We start from the raw sequence: 16,895 nt of genomic DNA, 5'->3' as shown, positions 1-16,895 counted from the left end.
GTTTCATCAACGGTGCTGTATAGAAGGAGAAGTCTTGAGACTACTGTAGAAATAAGACTGAAAACCAGAAGCAGGAGGCTTAAGTCCAAATCCTGAGAACACCAGAGAACTCCTGATTCCAGGAAACATTAATCCACAGGAGCTCATCAAACGCCTCTATACCTACACTGAAACCAAGCACCAACCAAGGGCCAATGAGTTCCAGAGCAAGACATACCACACAAATTCTCCAGCAACACAGGAACACAGCCCTGAGCTTTAATATACAGGCTACCCTAAGTTACTCCAAACCCATCGACATCTCATAACTCATTACTGGACACTTCACTGCACTCCAGAGAGAAGAAATCCAGCTCCACCCACCAGAACACCGACACAAGCTTCCCTAACCAAGAAACCTTGACAAGCCTCCCATACAACCTCACCCACAGCGAGGAAACTCCATAATAAAGGAAACTCCACAATAAATAAAACTCCACAAACTGCCAGAATACAGAAAGGCTAGCAGAGTTTTGCAAGAGAACGCACTGGTCATAGCATACACACTCTTCCAACACCACAAGAGGCAATGCTACATACGGAGATCACCAGATGGACAATACCAAAATCAGATTGATTATATTTTTCCTGCAGAAGATGGTGAAGCTCTATACAGTCAACACAAACAAGACTGGAAGCTGATTGTGGCTCAGAACACCAACTCCTTATTGCCAAATTCAGACTTAAATTGAAGAAAGTAGGGAAAACCACTACACCATTCAGGTATGACCTAAAACAAATCCTTTACGATTATACAGTGGAAGTGACAAATAGATTCACGGGATTAGATCTGATAGACAGAGTGCCTGAAGAACTTTAGATGGAGGTTCATGATATTGTACAGGAGACAGTGATCAAGATCATCCCCAAGAAAAAGAAATGCAAAAAAGCAAAATGGTTTTCTGAGGAGACCTTACAAATAGCTGAGAAAAAAAAGAAATTGACAGGCAAAGGAGAAAAATATATCCAACTGAATGCAGAATTCTAAAGAATAGTAAGGAAAAAAAAAAAAAGCTTTCCTTCCTAAGTGATCAATGCAAAGAAACAGAGGAAAATAATAGAATGGGAAAGACTAGAGACCTCTTCAAGAAACTTAGATATACCAAAGGAATATTTCATGCAAAGATGGGCACAATAAAGGACAGAAATCATATGGACCTAACAGAAGCAGAAGATATAAAGAAAAAGTGGCAAGAATACACAGAAGAACTATACAAAAAAAAAAAAAAAAAGATCTTAGTGACTCAGATAACCTCGATGGTGTGATCACTCACCTAGAACCAGACAACTTGGAGTGTGAAGTTAAATGGGCCTTAGGAAGCATCACTATGAACAAAGCTAGTGGAGGTGATAGAATTCCAGCTGAGCTATTTCAAACTCTAAAAGACAATGCTGTTAATGTGTGACACTCAATATGCCAGCAAATATGGAAAACTTAGCAGTGGTCACCAGACTGGAAAAGGTCAGTTTTCATTCCAGTCCCAAAGAAAGGCCATGCCATAGAATGTACAATCTACCACACAACTGCACTCAGCTCACAAGCTAGCAAAGTATTGCTCAACATTCTCTGAGTGAGGCTTCAATACTACATGAAGTGAGAGCTTCCTGATGTTCAAGATGGATTTAGAAAACACAGAGGAACCAGAGGTCAAATTGCTCACATCTTTTGGATCATATAAAAGGCAGGAGAGTTCCCAAAAAACATCTGCTTTACCGACTACTCCAAAGCCTTTGACTTTGTGGATCACAAGAAACTGTGGAAAACACCAGACCACATTACCAACTTACTGGCCTCCTGAGAAATCTGTATGCAGGTCAAGAAGTAACAGTTACAACCAGACATGGAACAATAGACTGGCTCCAAATTGGGAAAGGAGTATGTGAAAGTTGTATATTGTCACCCTGCTTATGTGAAATGCCAGGCTGAAAGAAGGACAAGATGAAATCAAGATTTCTCAGAGAAATATCAATAACCTCAGATATGCAGATGACACCACCTTTATGGTCATAAGTGAAGAGGAACTGAAGAGCCTCTTGATCAAAGTGAAGGAGGAGAGTGAAAAAGTTGGCTTAAAACTCAAGATTCAAAAAACAAAGATCATGGCATCCAGTCCCATCACTTCATGGGAAATAGATGGGGAGACAATGGAAACAGAGACAGACTTTATTTTTGAGGGCTCCAAGATCACTGCAGATGGTGACTGCAGTCATGAAATTAAAAGATGCTTACTCCTTGAAAGAAAAGCTATGACCAACCTAGAGAGCATATTAAAAAACAGAGACATTACTTTGCCAACATAGGTCCATCTAGTCAAAGCTATGGATTTTCCAGTAGTCATGTATGGGTGTGAGAGCTGGACTATAATGAAAACTGAACGTTGAAGATTTGATGCCTTTGACTGCGGGGTTGAGTTTATAGAGTTCCCCCCCGCCCCGACCAAAGCAGTTGTTTTTCATTTTAATCCATAATACAAAGTACACAATTCAAAGTTCAGCCCAACCTACTATGAACTGAGGAAAGTTAAGGAGAGATCTTTGGATTGTGAGTTTCATGTACTTGACTTAAGCCCAGATTTAATTTAGGCAAGAAGTAGCCATGAAGACTGTGAAAGTCTTCTGCATCCTTTTCATGCTGCATCTATGTCTTTTTGACTCTGGAATGACGGGAAAAGTTCTTGTATGGCCTGCGGATTTTAGTCATTGGATTAATTTACAAGTTATTCTAGAAGAACTTCACCATCGTGGGCATGAGATAACTGTCTTGATACCTTCACCAAGTCTTCTGATTGATCATACCAAGGTTCCCTATAATGTGGAGATCCTCCAACTTTCGGTAACTAAAGAAACTTCCATGGAAGAGATGAATACCATTCTCTATGAAGCTTCTTTTGACATGTCAAAATTCTCATGGTGGGAAATGCAAATAAAACTGGCAAACATAGGCAGAAAATTTTTATTAATAACCAAAAGAGTGTGTGACAGTGCTGTCACTAACAAGGAATTACTCAACAGACTACAGGCAGCCGAGTTTGATGTATGTATTGCTGACCCTTTAAGATTTTGTGGGGAATTGGTGGCTGAACTCCTTAATATTCCATTTATATTCACTTTTCGGCTTTTCTATGGTAATGTCATTGAAAGACTGTGTGCTGGGCTTCCTATGCCTTCTTCATATATTCCTTGTATCACATCAAGACTGACAGACAACATGACTTTTATACAGAGGCTGGAGAACTGGTTACTGTATACAGTGAATGATGTGATATATTCATATTATGTATTTCCAGAATGGGATGAATATTACAGCAAGGTCTTAGGTAAGAGAAATGTGTATATAGTAAGTATTCTTATATACTATGAAAAATGTAAATATTTATCTGACTGTATGAAAACTCACAAAAGGTATTTTAGGTGAAGAAGATCCAAGCTTCTGTGGCTATACTGTTTTGAATTTTAAAAATAATAACGCCTTTTTATGGTTTTGTGTTATATGATTAAATACTGATAATATATCCAGGAAGGAATATTCTCTCTACTCATGCATAATATTTTGGAGTGTCTGGAGAACCCAAATCGGACAGTGTGCTTGATTTCTCTAACCTTAGATTAGTTTTCTGTTTTTCACTTCTGCTCTTATGCAGACTACTTTATTTCTTATTAACTTGCACCTTCTAAGGCTGTATATTTGTGTTCTGTGAAGTAATGGTTACTTGGTGGCTAGGTTTGCAATTGTAAGCATGAAAATAGAAAATAAATAATGTAGTTTGGTTTCATTTTTATTGTCTTCCAAAGTGTTAAAACAGGAAGATTTTTTTTTCTGAAGGATCATATTTCTAATTTTTTAAAACTCACCTCAGTGTTTTGTTCTTGTTCTATTCAAAATTGCATTAGAGGTCAACTAGTGACTTTTGACCCTGAGCACAAAAAATTTTCTCTATTTTATCAAGTCCATTTATCCCTTCTATTTTCCTTTTGAAAAATTTATTTTTTATTATGTTAAGGTGATTATGTGATTATGTTAAGGAAGTTTTGCATAAGGGGTAAATTACCCTTGAGAAAGCAGAATCTTTCTTATATTTTCCTTAGCTAGATTTTTTGAGATCCCCTGGAGAAGGAAAAGGATACCCACTCCAGTATTCTGGCCTGGAGAATTCCATGGACTATATAGTCCATGGGGTCACAAAGAGTTGGACACGACTGAGCGACTTTCACTTTCACTTTCAGATAGATTTTTTTGAGTTATTATTAGCATGCAACATTGTATTAGTTGCAGTTAGTCACAAAAATGTTAATCAATAGTCAACCTATGAAAGAAATGGAAAATTTTATTTAAGTCAATCTGAGGATTATCAGCCCTGGGATTTCTTTGGAAGGAATGATGCTAAAGCTGAAACTCCAGTACTTTGACCACCTCATGCAAAGAGTTGACTCATTGGAAAAGACTGTGATGCTGGGAGGGATTGGGGGCAGGAGGAGAAGGGGACGACAGAGGATGAGATGGCTCGATGGACGTGAGTCTGAGTGAACTCTGGGAGTTGGTGATGGACAGGGAGGCCTGGCGTGCTGCGATTCATGGGGTCACAAAAAGTCGGACATGACTAAGCGACTGATCTGATCTAATCTGAGGATTATAACCTTGGAGAAAATCTGTCAGGAATCTCTGAGGAATGTTCTGCCCATTAGAAGTTAAAGAATTGTCATATAAGTTTTTGAGAGAAAGGGTTATACATCACAACATTTGATTGCCAGTTTATGTAGTCCTAAAAAATGAGTAGTGGGTCATTGTGACCCCTGAAGAGGTTAAGGAAGGAATGTTACCTCCTAAGAAGTTACCTTGCTGGTGCAAGGAGGAAAATTTTTCTTTTTTGTAAGCAAGCTTTCCTGTGTCTTCTAAGGGGATCTAGTTAATGTATAATGCAGAAGCACATTGCCAACTAAAACAGGGAGGGCCTCAACTGGAAGATAAATTTTTATGCAAAATTTTTCTGTCCTGCTTTAAAATAATTTTGTTTCAACAGAGGTTTACAACAAAATGATTTTTGTTGTACAACAATATTTGTACATATTGTGAAATAATCACCACAATAACTCTAGATAATATCCATCACTACACATAAATACAAATGGTTTTTACTTGAGAACTCTTAATATCTACTTTCTTGAAAGTTAAGTCGCTCTGTCATGTCCGACTGTTTGCAACCCTGTGGACTGTAGCCCACCAGGCTTCTCCGTACATGGGATTCTCCAGGCAAGAATACTGGACTGGGTTGCCATTTCCTTCTCCAGGGGATCTTCCCAACCCAGGGATCGAACCCAGGTCTCCCACATTGCAGGCAGATGCTTTAACCTCTGAGCCACCAGGGAAGCCTATTTTCTTAGTACCTTTCAAATATAATACAGTATTAGTGACTAGAGTCACCAGGCTGTAAATTACACGCCCTAATTCCTTACTTTAGAACTTGAACTTTCTACCATTTGACCACCTTCACCTACCTATTGTGACCATGACCCAACCCTAGCATCTGGCAATCACCAATCTTCTCAGTGTCTACTGTTTGTTTCAGTTTTTGTTTTGTTTTCTCTTTAGATTCCATATATAAGTGATATATTTGCCTGTCTTACTTCACTTAACATAATATCCTCAAGGTTCATCCATGTTGAGGCAAATGGCAAGTTTTCCTTGTTACTCATGACTTAATAATATTCCACTCCATCTGTCATCATGTTTTCTTTATACATTCACCTATTTATAAACACCTAAGTTGTTTCCATGTTTTTGGCTATTGTAAATAATGTTTCAATGAGCCTGAAAGTGCAGTGATCTGTTTTTTCATTTGTTTGTTTGTTTGCTTGTTTGTTTTGCTTTATTCTTTTTTTATATTATATCCAGAAGTGGACGTTTTGGATCATATGTTAGCTTTATTTTTAAATTTTGAGGAGTCACCATCACATTTTCCATATTGGCTATATTGGTTTACATTTGCATTAACAGTGTAAAGGTGTCTCTTTTCGCTACCTACTCACTAACATTTGTTGCCTCTTATCATTTTGATGATTGCTATCATAACAGGCACGAGATGTTACTTCCTTGTAGCTTTGCTTTGAATTTTCTTGGTGACTAGTAACATTGAGCATCATTTCATATTCTTATTAACTATCTGAATCTTTTCTTCAAAAATTGTTTATCCAGGTCTTCAGCTAATTTTTTAAGGAATTATTTATTTTTGTGTTATTGAATTTTATGAGTTCTCCTTATATTTTAGATGGTAACACCTAGCTGAGAAAAGATAAGCAAAAGGCAAAGGAGAAAATGAAAGATATACCTATCTGAATACAGAGTTCCAAGGAATATAAGTGAGCAATAAGAAACTCCTACTAAGTGATCTATACAAAGAAACAGAGGAAAACAATAGAATGGGAATGGCTAGATATATCTTTAAGAAAATTAGAGATACCAAGGGAATGTTTCATGGAAAGATGGGCACAAAGAAGGATAGAAATGGTATGGACCTAACAGAAGCAGAAGATATTAAGAAGAGGCGGCAAGGATACACAAAAGAACTATACAAAAAAGATCTCCATGACCTAGATAACCTCTACTGTGTGATCACTCACAGAGAGCCAGACATACTGGAATGAAAAGTCAAGTGGGCCTTAGGAAGCATCACTATGAGCAAAGCTAGTGGAGGTGATGGAATTCCAGTTGAGCTAGTTCAAACTCTAAAAGATGATGCTGTGAAAGTGCTGCACTCAATATGCCAGAAAATTTGGAAAACTCAGCAGTGGCCACAGCCTGGGAAAGGTCAGTTTTCATTCAAAACCTAAAGAAAGGCAATGCCAAAGAATGTTCAAACTACTGCTCATTTGCATATAGTCAAAGTTATGGTTTTTCCAATAGTTATGTATGGACGCAAGAGTTGGACCATAAAGGAGGCTGAGTGCTGAAGAATTGATGCTTTTGAATTGTGGTGTTGGAGAGGACTCTTGAGAGTCCCTTAGATGGCAAAGAGATCCAACCGGTTAATCCTAAAGGAAATCAATCCTGAATATTTATTGAAAGGATTTATGCTGAAACTGAAGCTCCAATACTTTGGCCACCTAATGTGAAAAACCGACTCATTAGAAAAGACCCTGATGCTGGGAAAGATTGAAGGCAGGAGGAAACGGGAACCACAGAAGATGAGATGGTTGGATGGCATCACCAACCAAATATAGTGGACATGAGTTTGAGTCAGTTCTGGGAGATGGTGAACGACTGGGAAACCTGGCATGCTGCAGTTGATGGTGTCACCAAGGGTCATACATGAGTGAGTGACTGAACGACAATAAAAACACATACACAGACTTATGGTTTGCAAATATTTTTTTTCTATATTCATAGGCTGCCTTCTTGTTTTGTTGATCATTTTTTTTTCTGTGCAGTGTGCAGTAACTTCTAGTTGTAAGTAGTTTCCACTTGTTCATTTTTAATTTTGTTACTTATACTTTAGGTGTCATATTTAAATTCACTTCCATGATGAGTGTCAAGAATTATTTCCCATTGTTTTCTTTGGGGAATTTTGTGGGTTTAGGTCTTATATTTAAGCCTTATCCATTTTAATATAATTTTGTAGTGGAGTAAGTTCACTGAATATTTTTGGCTCCCTTGTGAAATACTAGTTGACTGTATATGCATCAGTTTATCTTTGGGCCTTTGCTTCTGTTCTAATGGACCTGGTGACTGTTTTTAAACCTATGTACTGTTTTGATTACTATAGCTTTATAATATTCTTTAAAATTAGAGTGTGTGATGCCTACAGCTTTGTTTTTCTTTCTCAGGAATGATTTGTCCATTTGGAACTTTTTCATTTTCATATGAATTTTTATTATTTTCCCTGTTACTAATTTTAACAGATGTATCTCTAATACCCTATCATTACTAAAAATTGTGCTTATTCCTAAAAAGTTAAAAAAATTATAGCTATGATCTCTTATTTATATAGCCACTTCCTTTTTTGAGTATCTATTCAATATTTCCTCTGAGAAATTATTCAACAACTCACAAACAACATGAGTGCTTCTAATGAACTCTGCTGCCTGGCAATATGTAATATGTTAAAAAAAGTCATATGACCTAATCAAGGTCGACATGTTGCACTGAAACTTCTGGGCATTTTGTGACAAAAACAGGTGCTTATATCTCTAGACATGGCCACATAAAATGTGGGCGGAAACCATCACACATCCATGTTGAGAGTTCAAGCTACAAAAGGCAACACTAAGAAAAAAATAACTTAAAATCTCATATAGATTACATTTTCTGATCATGGATTAAGCCTTGATTGATCTACAACTTGGTTGAACTTGTCTGTTTACTTCTGGTCCCAGCAATCTGACACTCAGTTTAGGAACATCTTTTTGAGTGATTCCTTATTGATAGGGTATTACTCTGTCCCTGATTCTTCCATAGTTATTAGCAACTTAGAGTATTTTTTTTTTGGTGGACTATATCAATAATCTGAGAAGAAGAGTAAAAACTTGATAAATAGAAGAACCACATTTCTTTTACTCTAAGTGCTCTAAGATATAGATATAATTTAGCTATTCAGAATTTAAAATCTTCATTATGTTATGTATTGCAAGTATGTTTTTCAAACTTTAAAAATACAACACATAATTTATAAAATTATTCATTAAAACATGTCATCAATATGTTCAAATAATTGATGAGAAATAAAAACAAGAAAGACAGCATTCATTACAAAAAATTGAGAAGCTCTTTATAAACCTTTCAGAGGATAAAGGAATTTTAGAATAAAAGTCCTAGGTTAGACAAAACAATGGTCAAAAAATATCCTATAGAGAAATAAAATCGTAATTTGGGAGATGATATTTTCTACTAGACAGAAATATTCCCAGTTAACAATTAACTTCAATATATTTTAGCTCAAAAGTAAATTAAAAAAATAAATGACAAAGTAAAACCTATGTACATTTTCCTAAAGATATGTGCTGAGTATGAAACTGGATGTTGTTGTTACCAGAATAAAACCTCTCATTTACTGAGATTTGCCTTGATCTCTTATGCAGATGCATCTCCCTAGGGGTTGAAATCCCTTATATTTTCTAATCAAAACTTTAGCACACTTAGAACATCGAGGAGAATATTCAAAAAGTCATGTGGTGAGAAACCAGATAGCTATGGTTTCCTCCTATCAGTGACATGGAGCACATATTTCAAAAAGACACCAAAACTCTGGGTAAGCTTTGTTATAAAATAAACTATTGCACCACCAGATTATTATGCAGTGCAATATCTTCACCAATGAGGATACAACCTTGTAGAATAAGAACTTTCATTAACTATAGCAAAGGGGACAATCACTTTAAGAATTGTATTAAAAGTACTCAGGATGTAATTAGTTGTGATAGCATACTTGAAAACAGTAGAAAAAAGATGGGTAAAGCACAAGTTGTTTTTCAATATAATCAAAGGCTTTTGGAGCAATGATGATGAGATGAATTGGAATTCCAGAAAAGAAGGTGTGACTCTATCTCAGAAGGCTGAGGATTGCTGCCTGTTTCTTGTACTTGGTAGAAGCACATGAATGGGTTCAGGCTTAGCTCAAGAGGAAAGATTCCATTGACAGAGAGAAAGCAACAGGCTTTTGGTTTTGTTCCATACTTAAATCTATGCTTACTTTTTCATATTCTGACTATTGTGTACTCTTCAGGGGAAAAGGCCAATTGGTTTAAGTTGGGTTGCATAGGCTCAGTATTGATCTTTAAGAATTTACTTAGAAAATTAGGTGGAAAAAATAACTCCCATTTAACATATCAGATTCCTTTCCCTCTGTTATCCTTCATTTTTATTCAGGAAAACCTACCACACTATGTGAGATTATGGGGAAAGCTGACATGTGGTTGTTTCGAAGTTACTGGGATTTTGAATTTCCTCAACCTTACTTACCTAATACTGAATTTGTTGGAGGACTGCACTGCAAGCCTGCAAAGCCCCTACCTAAGGTAATTAAATGTGTTTATTATTGTCCTACATTAATGAAGTGTGAAGTATTAGTCACTCAGTCGTATCCAACTCTGCGACCCCATGGACTGTAACCCAACAGGCTCTTCTGTCCATGAAATTTTCCAGGTAAGAATACTGGAGTGGAATAGACATTCCCTTCTCCAGGGGATCTTCCTGACCCAGCTATGAGTATTTATCTCTTAAAATGATTTCTGGTTTATTGTTAACAATATTTGATCCCCAAACAGAGAAAACAGACATAGAATTTAATGGTCATTATTTTCTTAGACTATACACTACAGTAAGAAGGTGAGTAGCCTTTATTTTGGATTATGTATTACTATCTGATTGAAGTAGTCCTCGATATTTTCTTTTCTTGTTCAAAATCCATTCATTACACATGAAAATGTATTATATATAAATTTTAAAATATTTCCTAGTATCTTACAAATTCTATGCTATTTTTTTTTTTTCTAAGTCGCTTAAGTCATCTTCAACTCTATGCGACCCCATAGACAGCAGCCCACCAGCTCCTCTGTCCCTGGGAGTCTCCAGGCAAGAATACTGGAGTTGATTGCCATTTCCTTTTCTAATACTATGCTATAACTGAACGTAAAGATAACATTAAATCTTAAGTCAAATCATCTGTAAACATAGTGTAATGGTTAATTTTATCTGTTAACCTGCCTGGGTAGGTACCCAGCTGTTTAGACAAACATTTTTTAAATGTTACTGAGAAGTTCTTTTTAGATGAAATCAACTTTTAAGTATGTGGACCTAAATAAACAAATTACTCTTCATTATGTGGGTAAGCCTCATCCAATTAGTTGCAGATGTGACTAGAAAAAAAAGACTGAATTCTGCCCGTAGGCTGCCTTCAGACTTAAACTATAGCAGTGGCTCTTCTCTGAGTCTCCATCCTAATGTGCTGTTCTGCAGATTAAACTTGCCAGCTTCCATAACCATGTAAGAAATCCCTTAATATAAATTTCTTCCCTGTGTTTCCATTTCAAGCCTCACACATTCTTTTATCTTATTTAATTGGCTTAGTTTTGCTAGTATTTCAACACAGGATGAAAAGATTTATTTTTATTTTATGTATGATTGAATATACTGTTTTTATTTTTAATTCAAAATTATATATTTCTAATATATTCCTATCATCCTCAGAGTATGTTTTATAGGTATTTCGGCATTACTTGTCAGATGTTACATGGCTACCTCATTCCTAATTGTGTATGTGGAAACTTATATTAAAAAAAATATATATATATAATCAAAATAAAAGAAAATAGAAATTTAGAAAACAGAGAAAAATAAATGTACCAAAACTGTATCATTGTACTGACAGTGATTCATCAGAAAAATGAAAGATAATCTTATTAGCATCTAAGGCTAAATATAAAGTACAGCACCGGAACTATTTAACTTAAAGGTAGAAATTTGCTCTGCCAGCTACTGCTGTGTAGACTTGGACAAATTACTTAACCTTACTGAGATAGATTTCCCATCTGTAAATGTATACATATCTCATAAAATCACCATATATCTAAGTTAAGTGATACATGTAAAGAGCTCAGCAAATGGCAAAAGATAACAGGCAATCAATAATTTGTAAACACAAACACACATGCACAAAGACACACACATACCTCAAATATGCTTTACTAAATGAGCCTTTAGTAACAATAGTTTTTAATTCACCTAATAAGGATGAGATGGCTGGATGGCATCACCGACTCGATGGACATGAGTTTGGGTGAACTCCGGGAGTTGGTGATGAACAGGGAGGCCTGGTGTGCTGCAATTCATGCAGTTGCAAAGAACTGGACATGACTGAGCAACTGAACTGAACTGAATAAGGATTTCAGGTCATCTATTATACACTGAAATGGTTAACATAATGAAAGTACATATTTGTTCTAATAATTCAGACACATTGAAAAAAGAGTGTGACATCTATTATAACTGTAAACTTTTATATTTCAAAGACTGTTTTCTTCACAGGAGTTTGAAGAGTTTGTTCAAAGCTCTGGAAAAGATGGAGTCGTGGTGTTTACTCTGGGGTCAATGATCAAAAACCTCTCAGAAGAAAAGTCTAATATGATCGCATCAGCACTTGCCCAGATTCCACAGAAGGTCAGATAATATTTATTTCAGGGATAGTTATTTTAAAATCCATGATCACCGTAAAGTATACCTTTAAAATGCAGGAAAGGCTATTGATATTGTTAGTCTCAACTTAAGTGAGCGTTAAAGAAAAAGTACAAATGATAAAAGGGGGTATTTGATTGCTATCTTGCTTTAAACCTGGAATTATTAACAGAAAATTCTATTGCAGTATTTTCTTTAAATAATGAACTAAAATTAATCATATGCTACTGTTAAAGCATCGTCAGCTTTGAGCCTAGGTTTTATTTTTTTTTAAATCATTCATGTAATTTAACACATTTTGCTGTTCTTATAGAAATCTTTTAAATCTGAAGCATATAAACAAGTTACAAATAACATGACAGAGAATAAAGGAAAATATATTCAAAATAATAGGTTTGATTCACAGCATGTCTTGGGACTACATTTTCTTATAATTAACTATTGTAAACATTGTATTAATTAAACTTGGAAATAAGAGCATATATTCTAAAATTAAACCTAAATAATGTTTCTTCTTTCATCAAGAGGCTTTTGAGTTCCTCTTCACTTTCTGCCATAAGGGTGGTGTCATCTGCATATCTGAGGTTATTGAGATTTCTCCCCGCAATCTTGATCCCAGCTTGTGCTTCTTCCAGCCCAGCATTTCTCATGATGTACTCTACATAGAAGTTAAATAAGCAGGGTGACAATATACAGCCTTGACGTACTTCTTTTCCTATTTGGAAACAGTCTGTTGTTCCATGTCCAGTTCTAACTGTTGCTTCCTGACCTGCACAGTTGGCTTCAAGCTCAACATTCAGAAAATGAAGATCATGGCATCTGGTCCCATCACTTCATGGAAAATAGATGGGGAAACAGTGGAAACAGTGTCAGACTTTATTTTTCTGGGCTCCAAAATCACTGCAGATGGTGACTGCAGCCATGCAATTAAAAGATGTTTACTCCTTGGAAGGAAAGTTATGACCAACCTAGACAGCATATTGAAAAGCAGAGACATTATTTTGCCAACAAAGGTCCATCTAGTCAAGGCTATGGTTTTTCCAGTGGTCATGTTTGTATGTGAGACTTGGACTGTGAAGAAAGCAGAGTGCCAAAGAATTGATGCTTTTGAACTGTGGTGTTGGAAAAGACTCTTGAGAGTCCCTTGGACTGCAAGGAGATCCAACCAGTCCATTCTGAAGGAGATCAGCCTTGGGATTTCTTTGGAAGGAATGATGCTAAAGCTGAAACTCCAGTACTTTGGCCACCTCATGTGAAGAGTTGACTCATTGGAAAAGACTCTGATGCTGAGAGGGATTGGGGGCAGGAGGAGAAGGGGACGACAAGAGGATGAGATGGCTGGATGGCATCACTGACTCGATAGACGTGAGTCTGAGTGAATCTGGGAGTTGGTGATGGACAAGGAGGCCTGGTGTGCTGCGATCCATGGGGTTGCAAAGAGTCAGACACGAGTGAGCGACTGAACTGAACTGAATGTTTCTGCTAATAATCCTAAATAATGAATCCTAAAAATAATCCTAAATGAAATCCTAAATAATGATTCTTAAACAGTTAAAGCTTTAATAATCCAGTAAAAGATTTAAGAGTATACTTTACAATGTTCCAGCAAACTGTAATTTTATATATATCATTCTAGGTTATAACTGAGTGACACCTTTTCCCTAGCTTTAGATAAAACAGACCATTACAGAAATTGTTTTTCAAATAATTATGGCAATTCTTATATTTATATCCAAATTACTTTCAAAACTTGCTTTGTAGAAGTAATACCCATTTAAACATTTAATCTTAAAAAATCTTCATAAAATTATTGCATTTTTAATTGCATTAAAATACAATGCTTAGGAGTGGTATTGAGGAAGGGCTAGAGGCACCAAGAACTCTTTCTCTCCAAAACTATATGAATAAAAGTGGCAAGAGGGAATATCCTTGTCATATTTCTGGTCTTAGAAGAAATGCTCTATTTTTCATCATTGAAAATAATGTTTGCTATAGGTTAGTCATACATGGCCTTTATTTTGTTAGGTAACTTTCCTCTAGGCTCACTTTCTACAGAGCTTTTTTTTTTTTTTTTAAATCATAAATATGTGTTGAATTTTGTCAAAAGATTTTCCTGGATCAATTGAGATAATTATATGGCTTTACTACTCAGTTTGTTAATGTGATTCCCCGATAGCTCAGTTGGTAACGAAACCCACTGCAATTCAGGAGACCCCAATTCAATTACTAGGTCAGGAAGATCCACTGGAGAAGAGATAGGCTACCCACTCCAGTATTCTTGGGCTCCTTTGTGGCTCAGCTAGTAAAGAATCCAGTTGCAATGCAGGAGACCTGGGTTCGATCCCTGGGTTGGGAAGATCCCTTGGATAAGGGAAAGGCTAACCACTCCAGAATTCTGTCCCGGAGAATTCCATGGACTAGAGTCCACAGGGTCGCAAAGAGCCAGACATGACTGAGAGACTTTCACTTTGCTAATGTCGTGTATCACATCGATTGATTTGTGTATATTGGCAATCCTTGCATCTCTGGAATAAATCCCACTTGATTATAGTGTACAATTCTTTTTATGTATTGTTGGGTTCAGATTGCTAGTGTTTTGTTGAAGATTTTGGCATCTATGTTTATCACTGATATTGGCCTATAATATTCTTTTTTGTGATATCTTTTTCTGATTTTGATATCAGGATGATGGTCGTCTCATATAATGAGCTTCAGAATATTCCTTTCTCTGCAATTTTTGGAAGAGTTTCAGAAAGATAGGTGTTGATTCTTTAAATTTTGATAAAATTTGCCTGTGAAGTCATCAGGGTTCTGAACTTTTGTTTGTTGGAGGATTTTTAATCACAATTTCAATTTCAGTACTTGTGATTGGTTTGTTTATATTTTCTTTTTTTTCTGGTTCAGTCTTGGGAGATTGAACATTTCTAAGACTTTGTCCATTTCTTCCATGTCATGCAATTGTCTTTTGTTGATAAACAGTTGCTTTTAGTACTCTCAATATCGTTTGTATTTCTGTATTGTGCATTTCTGATTTTATTGATTTGAGCCCTCTTCCTTTTTTGTTTGATGAGTTGGCTAAAGTTTTGCTAATTTTGCTTATTTTCTCAAAGAACCAGATTTTAGTTTCAATGATTTTTGCTACTGTTTTCTTTGTCTCTGTTTCATTTATTACTGCTTTGATCATTATGACTTCATTCTACTAACTTTGATTTTGTTTATTCTTCTTTCTCTAGTTGCTTCAGGTTAAGGTTAGGATATTTAGTTGAGATTTTTCTTGTTTTTTGAGGTAATATTGTATTGCTAAAAATTCCCTTCTTAGAACTGTTTTTACTGTGTCCTATATGTTTTTGATATTGTATATTTGTTGTCATTAATCCTTAGATTTTTAAAAATTTCCTCTGTGATCCACTGTTTGTTTAGTAACATACTGTTTAGCCTCCGTGTGTTTGTGTTTTCTTGCTTCCCTCCCCACCCCCCCCCAGGGGATTTCTAATCTCATTGCTTTGTGATCAGAAAAATGCTTGATACAATTTCAATTATTTTAAATTTACTAAAACTTGCTTTGTGATCCAAGATGTGATTTATCTTGGAGAATGTTCTGTGTCCACTTGAGAAGAAACTGTATTCTGCTGCTTTCAGATGGAATGTCCTATAAATATCAATTAAGTCTATTTGATCTAATGTATTACTTAAGGCTTGTGTTTCCTTATTGATTTTCTGTCTGGATGATCTGCCCATTGGTGTGAGTGCCCTACTATTATTGTATTACTGTTGAGTTCTCCTTTTATAAAAGCTGTTAGCATTTGTCTCCTATGTTGGGTGCATATACGTTTACAACTACTATTACTTCCTCTTATATTGATCCATTGATTATTATGTAGTGCCCTTTATTTTCTATTGTAACAGTCCTTGTAGTAAAGTCTATTTTGTATGATACAAGTATCACTACTTCAATTTTCTTTTGCTTTCCATTTGCATGGAATATCTTTTTCCATCTCCTCACTTTCAGTCAGTGTGTGTCCCTAGGTCTAAAGTAAGTCTCTTGTACACAGCACATATATGAATCTGGTTTTCATTATCAATTGTCTGTTTATGTCTTTTGGTTAGAACTTTTAATCTATTTACATTTAAGGTAATTATCAATGTGTATGTTCCTGTTGCCATTTTCTTAATTGTTTGGGGTTTGTTTCCATAGGTCTTTTTCTTCCCTTCTTTTTTTCCTCCTCTTCTCTTGTGGTTGGATAACTGTCCTTTGTGTTGTGCTTGGATTGCGTTTTCTTTTTTTATATGTGTAGCTATGGTAGATTTTGCTTTGCATTTCCCATAAGGTTTTGGTATAGCATCTATATATGTACTTGTTTTAAGTTGCTGATCTTTTAATTTCAAATATCATTTCAAAAATACATTTCCAATATCTGTAATCTCCACTTGTCACCATTGGTGGTTTTGATATCATTTTTGTGTGGATGCTATCCTGTCTTTACTGTATGTTTGCCTTTTGTGTGCTTAGTCACTCAGTGGTGTCTAACTCTTTGCGAACCTATGGACTGTAGCCCACCAGGCTCCTCTGTCCATAGGGATTCTCCAGGCAAGAAGAGAACAATAAAGAGAAGGAAAGGAAGTAAAAAGTAAGTAAAATACTGATAAAGGGGAAAAATTAAACAACAACAACAAAAAAACATGGAGCTAAAAATTT

General features: G+C 35.8%; 1 protein-coding gene across 1 annotated transcript in view; it reads left to right on the top strand.

Annotated features, from left to right (window-relative positions):
* The first annotated feature begins 2,601 nt into the window (after window positions 1-2,601).
* LOC133249638 (UDP-glucuronosyltransferase 2C1-like) overlaps window positions 2,602-16,895 on the top strand; it is a 34,230-nt gene continuing 19,936 nt past the window's right edge. Inside the window, exons 1-3 of the mRNA XM_061420370.1 lie at window positions 2,602-3,356; window positions 9,896-10,044; window positions 12,053-12,184. Of these exons, the coding sequence (XP_061276354.1) occupies window positions 2,636-3,356; window positions 9,896-10,044; window positions 12,053-12,184 (1,002 nt within the window). The 5' untranslated portion in view covers window positions 2,602-2,635. The remainder of the gene's footprint in view (window positions 3,357-9,895; window positions 10,045-12,052; window positions 12,185-16,895) is intronic.

Source organism: Bos javanicus, chromosome 6 (assembly GCF_032452875.1).
Source record: "Bos javanicus breed banteng chromosome 6, ARS-OSU_banteng_1.0, whole genome shotgun sequence".
Classification (NCBI taxonomy): Eukaryota; Metazoa; Chordata; class Mammalia; order Artiodactyla; family Bovidae; genus Bos; species Bos javanicus.
This window is presented reverse-complemented; position numbering and strand designations above follow the sequence as displayed.